This window comes from Loxodonta africana, chromosome 7, assembly GCF_030014295.1.
Source record: "Loxodonta africana isolate mLoxAfr1 chromosome 7, mLoxAfr1.hap2, whole genome shotgun sequence".
Taxonomy (NCBI): Eukaryota; Metazoa; Chordata; class Mammalia; order Proboscidea; family Elephantidae; genus Loxodonta; species Loxodonta africana.
In genome coordinates this window covers 28,530,512-28,539,545 of record NC_087348.1, presented here as the reverse complement: position 1 = coordinate 28,539,545, position 9,034 = coordinate 28,530,512, and the positions used below count along the sequence as shown (strand labels likewise).

The 9,034-nt window shown below is 36.7% G+C and overlaps 1 protein-coding gene across 1 annotated transcript; it reads left to right on the top strand.

Annotated features, from left to right (window-relative positions):
• The first annotated feature begins 334 nt into the window (after positions 1 to 334).
• Positions 335 to 1,412, top strand: LOC100666702 (olfactory receptor 4C11-like). The gene has a single exon (XM_064289104.1). It carries the CDS (start codon positions 339 to 341, stop codon positions 1,266 to 1,268), a length of 930 nt encoding a protein of 309 aa, XP_064145174.1. The 5' UTR covers positions 335 to 338; the 3' UTR covers positions 1,269 to 1,412.
• The last annotated feature ends 7,622 nt before the right edge of the window (positions 1,413 to 9,034 follow it).

Genomic DNA, 9,034 nt, shown 5'->3' with positions numbered 1-9,034 from the left:
AAGACATTCAACTTAAGAAATTCTTCACTCATACCAAATTCCCAACATTAACATTTATTATGGCTGCATATTCATCTACTTTTTCATTATTTTCCTATTACACCCTGATATGCAATCAGAGAAATAGATCAACGAAGTATTATGAATTATATTTTATTTCTGTATACGAAAAATCAATATACAGAAAGATAAGTGATTACCCATTTGTAAGTGGTAAGTTCCATAATCAGGCATATGTATTTAAGCTCCAAATGCAGTATTCGTTTCAAAAAATTATTAATCTTCTCCTTGCAGATTAACTATTTCTAACCTCTACTTTCCCCACATCTACGGAAACAATGAAGCCAAACCAGAGTGTAACTGAGTTCATACTGTTAGGATTGACACAGGATCCTCTGAGGCAGAAAATGGTGTTTATAATCTTCTTAATCTTCTACACTGGAACTGTGGTGTGGAATTTACTCATTATCGTGACCATCAAGTTCAGTCGGGCTCTTGGGAGTCCCATGTACTTCTTCCTATTTTATTTGTCCATTGCTGATACCTGCTTTTCAACTTCCATAGCCCCTAGACTAATTGTGGATTCTCTCTCTGCAAAGAAAGTTATATCCTATAATGAGTGTATGACACAAGTCTTTGCATTGCATTTATTTGGATCCATGGAGATCTTTGTCCTAGTCCTCATGGCTGTTGATCGCTATGTGGCCATCTGTAAGCCCTTGCGTTACCCAACCATCATGAGACCAGAGGTCTGCTTCATCTTGATTATTCTTGCCTGGATAGGGTCTTTCATACATTCTACAACTCAGAATGCCCTGGTCTCAAAACTGCCCTTCTGTGGACCCAATCTGATTGATCATTATTGCTGTGATTTGCAGCCATTGTTAAACCTTGCCTGCATGGACACTTATGTGATCAACCTACTGTTGGTATCTAATAGTGGGGCCATTTGCTCAAGCGGATTCTTGCTTCTGATGATCTCATACATGGTCATCTTGTATTCACTTAGGAACCACAGTGAAGAAGGGAGGAAAAAAGCCCTTTCCACTTGCACCTCCCACATCATAGTAGTCGTCTTATTCCTTGGCCCATGTATATTCATGTATACACGTCCACCTACCACTTTCCCCATGGACAAGATGGTGGCAGTATTTTATACCATCGGGACACCCTTTCTCAACCCACTCATCTACACACTAAGGAATGCAGAAGTGAAAAATGCCATGAGAAAGTTATGGAGTATCAAAATTACCTCAGAAAGCAAATGATGAAAAGTGGGTGTGATCCTATGCTTAGTAATGGGACTGCATTTATACAGGCATTAAAAATGATAGTATGTGATTGTTGTGGGACTAACATACAATTATATATAAGGTGATTTTGTTTGTTTGTTTGTTTATAAACAAGATGAATATATAGCATCATCTTTTACGTCTGAGCTAGATACGGTTTCAGAATAATTCAGATAATTATGGACCAAACCGACTTCAGCCTGACCCAATTTTTTCCTGAGAGCTCGGTTCTGTCATTGCTGTACATGAACTATACATCATAATTCTGAATCTGTACTCTTTTATCAATAAGGAAGATATTTACTCAATCATGCCATTCAAACCTGTGAGAATCCATGAACAAAGTGCAGCAGGTTCTCTATGATCTTTAATTCCATCTGTAATACATTTTGAATTAGGTATCCAACTTCTTCTTTAATGCCTCCAGTCAAATGAACTCAGTGTATCAAGATTATTCATCCTATTTTATCATTAGTTTCACTTTAAAGAGTTTCATGTTTCTTTAATCAGAGCCTGTTTTGAAGCATGGATATTTTAAATTAAATTATTTCTCATTGTTTCCTTTGGATATTAAGATAATAGAAGGCAGTTTTGAATGCAGATTTACCATAAAAAATAGGTGAGAAAAAAAAGTAAATGAAAAGTATTTAGAAATTCCTACAAAATAGAACACAAGCACTTAATCCTCGTGATCATCTGTTTTATTCATAACTCTGAAGAAAATGTGATTGGGAAGTGCAGAATATAAACTGATGTGACAAATGGAAGGATTATCGGGATTCTCAACTGTCTATATGGGATCAACTTGACAACAGCAACTCAAAAGTTTAGACAGGAAATTTGGGGGCAGTGAGTTAATGTTAACGGGGGAAGGAACAATTAGGAAAAGGATGGTTGCACAACTTAGAGAATGTAGTCAGTGTCATTGAATTGTACATGTAGAAATTGTTGAATTTGTGTATATTCTGCTATGCACATTCTCTACAACAAAAAATAAAATAAATTATTAAAAAAGATTTAATATCACTTTGAACCTCAGAAGAATCATATTTCCTAATGTATTTCCAAACAGATCTTTACCACGTGGTACTAACTTGCTGTCCATAGTAACGGTCCTGGTGCTTCTGGGCTACCACGTGGTACTAACTTGCTGTCCATAGTAACGGTCCTGGTGCTTCTGGGCATTCTTTGGTCTTTACTTTCCATCTTTGCATTAGCCTGGTTTAGGCACTGTTTCTCTGGAGACCCCAAAGAGTTACAAGTAGACAGAGATCAACTCAGAAAATCCTTTCAACTCTGTGCTAGCTTTCTGAAGAATAGTACAAAAAATAATGAATAATAATGTTAGCCTGGAATAATATTAGATCAACCATCAGAAAATCTGAGATGAAGGACAAAGAGAACCAAACACAGGTCTTTACAGTTCACATATGGATCACTATCAAGAGTAATCTAGGTGTACAAAAGTAGATAGACCAATCAAATAAATAAACTATTGCAGGACCATGACTAGGACCAGGTTATTTGCTGTCTGAGGCTAACTTTGTTGGAATACATGGTTGATGAATGGGAGACAAAAAAAATAGAAAAGAAAAAAGATGTGACATTCTTTGCTCCATATACTTGGCAAGATGACAAGGATACATTGTTAATTAAAAACTATTGAAAGTCAAAGGAAGTCAGGACTCAAAGAGTACACACTGAAATCCAGAGTTCTCTGTCTCTCCCCAGCATATACAAATCCATATTTTCCAAATTTTCTCATAATTTAAAATGTCAGGAACTCAATTTTTAGAGTTTACATTCATTATCTCATAAATTTATGAGAGTTCATAATATTGGTAATGGAGAGGTAAAAAAGACTAGTGAAAGCAAAACTTTTAAAGTGATTAAAGAATGTTTCTGGCTATACTTTAGAATGTTCCTCAGAAAAAGTGATAGTTACACTCTCTTCCTTGCTTATTTTGGATGTGTTACCAGGAGGGAGCAGTCCCTGGAAAAGAACATCATGATTGGAAAATAAAAGTTCAGTGAAAATGGGGAAGACCCTCAGTGAGATGAACTGACACAGTGGCTGCAACGATATGCTCAAACATAGCAAAAATTGAGAGTGGCTCAGGACTGGACAGTGTTTTGTTCTGTTGTACATGGGGTGACTGAATTAGAACCAACTGACAACACCTAACAACAACAACAAGGAATGTTTGAGAAATACAATGCTGAAAAGTTTGAGAATCCAATCACCAAGAGCATATGTACCAGAAAGAGTAGTAAAACTGGCCAACGTAGATATTCAGAACTTGGAGTCAAGTCACTGAGCAGGACCAACCAGGACCTTCCAAGCTTCTTCCTGATGTTTAGTAAAAACCGAAGTCAGGGTACATGCTTGCACATCAGGAAAGAACCTGAAGCCAAACCTACAATTACGTTCAGGGAAAAAAAAAAAAATCACCAACATCTCCATCTCCCTATCTCATCAGTAGTTGGCCTCATTTGGTGAGGGAACAAAAATAAGTCTTTCTATTACTAAGTTATGTGTTTGAAAAAAATGTGGAAGCCTAAAGTCAAGTTCCTTTGTCATTATATCATATATTTCTAGGTTTTTGAATGAAGAGATTTGGAGAAAAAATCTACAAGTCCAATGTTCCTTGGAGTAAATGAAGTAGAGATTGTGGCTAATTTTATAATAAAGTTATCAGAACACAAAATAAAATCAATTTGTGTACTTTCAGGTAAGTAGGTATCTAAACAATATTTTAGTACAGTCAATAAGTTCAGGGAAAAATGATGCATTTGGTTGAAAATAAAGGACAACATATTTGAATTAAATATTGCTTTGAAACTTCTAAGAACATAGTGACCATATCATAGATGGCCTCCAGGTCTTGAAGAAAATACTAGAATACACTGTGGTTGTTCTTAGGTGTCATTGGGATGGCTCCAACTCATGGCAACTCTATGTACAACAGCACAAAAGACTGCCTGGTTCTGTGCCATCCTCACAATAGTTATTATGTTTGATCCCATTGTTTCAGCCACTGTGTCAATTCATCTCATTGAGGGTCTTCCTTTTTTCTCTGACTCTCTACCTTATCAAGCATGATGTCCTTCTCCAGGGTCTGGTCCCTCCAGATAACATGGCCAAAGTATGTGAGACGAAGTCTTGCCATCCTCAGTTCCAAGGAGCACTCTGGCTGCTCTTCCAGGACATACTTGTTTATTCTTCTGGCAGTTCTTGATATATTTAACATTTTTCAAGAATACTTTAATTCCAAAGCAGCAATTCTTCTTCAGGCTTCCTTATTCACTGTCCTGATTTCACATGTACCTGAGGCACTTGGAAATACCATGGCTTGGGGCAGGTGCACCTTAGTCTTTAAACTGATGTCTTTGCTTTTTAACACTTTAAAAAGGACATCTGCCCCAGATTTTCCTCAAGCAATATATACTTTCATTTATTGACTGCTGCTTTTTTTTTTTCTCATGGGAGTTTATTGAGGATCCAAGTACTATAAAATCCTTGACAACTTCAATATTTTCTCCCTTTAGCAGAACGTTGCTTATTGGTACAGTTGTGAGGATTTTTGTTTTCTTTACTAAGTTGGAAAACCTGGTGGCATAGTGGTTAAGAACTACTGCTGCTAACCAAAAGATTGGCAGTTCAAATCCACCAGATGCTCCTTGGAAACCCTATGGGGCAGTTCTACTCTGTCCTATAAGGTTGCTATGAGTCAAAATGGACTGGACGGCAACCTTTTTTTTTTTTTTTTTTAATAATGTTAAGATGTAATAGATACTGAAGGCAGTACGTAGTCTTTGATCTTTATCAGTAAGTGCTTCAATTCTCTGCTTTCAGCAAGCAAGGTTGTGTCATCGTCATATGTCAGGTTGTTAATGAGTCTCTTCTGTAATCCTGTTGCTGCCTTCTTCGTACAGTCTTGCTTCTCAGATTTTTTGCTCAGCATAGAGTTTGAATAAGTATGATGAAAGGATACAACCCTGGCAGTCACCTTTCCTGTTTTAAACCATGGAGTATGCCCTTGCTCTGTTCAATTGATTGCCTCTTGGACTATGTACAGATTCCTCATGAGCACAATTACATGTTCTGGAATTCTCATCCTTTATAGTTATCTGTAATTTGTTATGGTCCGTACAGTCAAATGCCTATTTGTAATTGATAAAACACAGGTAAACAACTTTCTGGTATTCTCTGCTTTCAGCCAAGATCCATCTGACATCAGTAATGACGTCCCTCATTCCACGTCCTCTTTTGAATCCTGCTTGAATTTCTGACAGTTCCCTGTCCATGTACTGTTACAACAGATTTTTTAATTATCTCCAAAATATTTTACTTGTGTGTGATGTTAATGATATGGTTCTATAGTTTCCACATTCTGTTGGACCAACGTTTTTGAAATGGGTACAAGTAAGCACCTCTTCCAGTCAGTTGGCCAGGAAACTTTCTTCTAATTTTCTTGGCATACAAGAGTGAGCACCTCAAGTGCTGAATCCATTTGTTGAAATATCTCAATTGGTATTCTGTTAATTCCTGAAGCCTTGTTTTTCACCAATGCCTTCAGTGCAGCTTGGGCTTCTTTCTTCAATACCATTGGTTCTTGATCATGTACTACCTCCTGAAAGAGTTGAATGTTGACCGATTTTTTTTTCTCCTCCACCTTCTTTTGATGCTGCCTGTGTCTTTCAATATTTTGCCATAGAATCTCTCAATATTGCAACTCGAGGCTTGATTTTTTTTTATTCAGTTCTTTCAGCCTCAGAAATACTGAACATGTTTTTCTGTTTTGATTTTATAGCTCCAGGTCTTTGCACATTTCATTAGAAAACTTTACTTTGTCTTCTGGAGCCAGCCTTTGAAATCTTCTGTTCAGCTCTGTTACTTCATCATTTCTTTTGTTAGCTCTAGATGCTCTACTTTAAAGAGCAAGTTTCAGAGTCTCTTCTGACACCCAGTTTTGTCTTTTCTTTTTTTCTTGTCTGTTTAGCTACATTTTGATTTCTTCATGTATTATGTCCTTGATGTTATCGCACAACATATCTGGTCATTAGTGTTCAATACATCAAATATTTTCTTGAGAAGCTCTGTAAATTCAAGTGCGATATAATCAAGTTCATATATGTATACTTCAGTCTTTGAGTGGCTTAGTGTATGAGAAAAATCAGAAAAGGTGTACATCAGGTTGGTATCCTTCCATCATAATTATTTAATTTGTACACTGAGCAAGTAATCTGAGAAATTGGAATATATGAAGAAGATCTCTGTATTTGGGTTGGAGGAAGAGTCATTAAGAACCTTTGATATGCAGATGACCCAAACTTGCTTCATGTAAGTGGAAAGGACTTGGAGTTCTTCCTGGTGAAAATAAAAAACTACAGCCTTCAGTATGGATTACACCTCAACATAAAGAAAACAAAAATCCTTATAAATGGATCAATATGCAACATCATTATAAATGGAGAAATTATTGAAACATTAAGGATTTCACTTTACTTGGATCCAAAATCAACGCCCATGGAAGCAATAATCAAGAAATCAAATGATGTATTGCATTGGGCAAATATGCTACAAAATACCTCTTTTTTAATTGTTTTTTTTTGTGTGTGTGTGTGTGTGTGTGTGTGTGTGTTTGGTGAAATGTTACACAGCAAGTAAGGTTCCCATTTAACAATTGCTATACATGTCTTGGAAACCTTGGTGGTGTAGTGGTTAAGTGCTACAGCTGCTAACCCAAAGGTTATATATATATATAAAAGCTCATTGCCATCGAGTCGATTTCGATGCATAGCAACTCTACAGGACAGAGTAGAACTGCCCCCTAGGTTTTACCAGGAGAGACTGGTGGATTTGAACTGTCCACTTTGATTAACATTCTTAGCTCACTGTAGCTGTTAACCACTGTGCCATCAGTACATATATATATATACATATATAAACCAAAAAAAAAAAAAAAAAACTTTGCCAGCGAGTGGATTCTGATGCATAGTGACCCAATAGGACACAGTAGAATTGCCCCATAGAGTTTTCAAGGAGTGCCTGGTGGATTTGAACTGCCGACATCTTGGTTAGCAGCTGTAGCGCTTAACCACTCAGAAGACAATTAAGATTTTCAGAGAAGCATTAATATTTTCCTAGTCAAAGCAGAATTATTGCTTTTAAGGTGAAGATTTTAAAATAGTTTCTAAATATTTAATTAAACTTATTTAAACCTTAGAAGCCACGAACACACTGTTTTCAGTTATTGGGTGTTATTTTGTATTAGGACACTAATCAAATTAGAAATATCACAAATGCAAAAGCATTTTTTTCATTATTTTACTTTGTTTTTGTTTTGCTTTGCTTTGTCCTTTGTTTCCTCCATAGGAAGGTAGGGGAGGGAGTGCCATTAGAATCTAAATTGAACAGAGTTTAGTTAAACATTCTCCTTTGTTCAGAGCATACTATCTTTATGGGGCCATGCAAGGTCCCTCTTTTATTTTTTTAATGAAAACTTTTTCTTTTTTTAATCAGCCATTTCTACTCTTTTCAGTGTCCAGTAACCTAGTGCTGCTGTAAAAGAAATACCAAAAGTGGGTGGTCTTAAAAAACTGAATTTTTTTTTTTCTCACAGCTCCAAAGGCTGTAAGTTCAATGAGGAATTCCTTTTTGTGAGCATCTCCTAGTTTCTGGTGTCTGTGGATGATGATCTTTGGCATTTCTTCTCCAACTGTGGACCTGTGAAACCTGGGATATAAGTTATCTGCTCCCAAAATGCTATGGTGGGAAAGGCCCCATGTAGACATTCTCATTCCAGAAAGGAGAAACTTGAGGGAAAGGATTCATGGGTACCAAGCAAGTCCAAAACCTAGTAGGGCACATTTCATTAGTTCTCAAGTCTTGAAAATAGCCTTCTGTTTTCCAGGTACATCTGACAATGACCTTGATCTTTGGTGTCTGGACATCATTGGCCATGTGCTCCAGATTTTTGGTGGGCATCCCTCAACCCTGGGCCTTGTTCCCACTTTAACCCACAAACATGGCAGCCGCACCTCTTCAATGCTTATTTGCCCTCTGTACATCTTCTTTGGGGAAGCGTCTATTAGTATCTTCTAACCTACCACCATTTTTAAATTAACATTTATTTTAAAATAATTTTAGATTTACAGAAAAGTTACAAAAATAGAACAGTCTTCCCTAATATTATCTCCTTATACTAGTGTCTTAGTTATCTAGTGTTGCTATACTCAGAATATCACAAGTGGATGGCTTTAATGAACACAAATTCTTTTTTTTTTTTTTTCCCCTCACAGTTTAAGAGGTTAAAAGTCTGAGTTCATAGCTCTGGCTCCAGGGGAAGGCTCACTCTCTCTACAGACACTGGAGAAAGTGTCTTGTCTCTTTAGCTTCCGCTTCCTGGTTTCTTGGAGATCTCCGTGTGTCTTAGCATCTATTTTACCTCATCTCTGCTCTGCTTCCTTGTTTGATCTCTTTTATATCTTTCAAAAGCAGTGGACTCAAGATATATCTTTCAAAAGCAGTTGACTCAAGATATAGCCTACGCTAATCCTACCTCATTAACATAACAAAACAACCCATTCCTAAATGGGATTTTAACCACAGGTTTAGAGGTTAGGATTTACAACACGTATTTCATGGGGACATAATTCAATCAATAAGAACTAGTGTGATAAATTTCTTAAAACTAACGAACTGATGTTGATAAACCAACAAAACCAAACCCACTGCC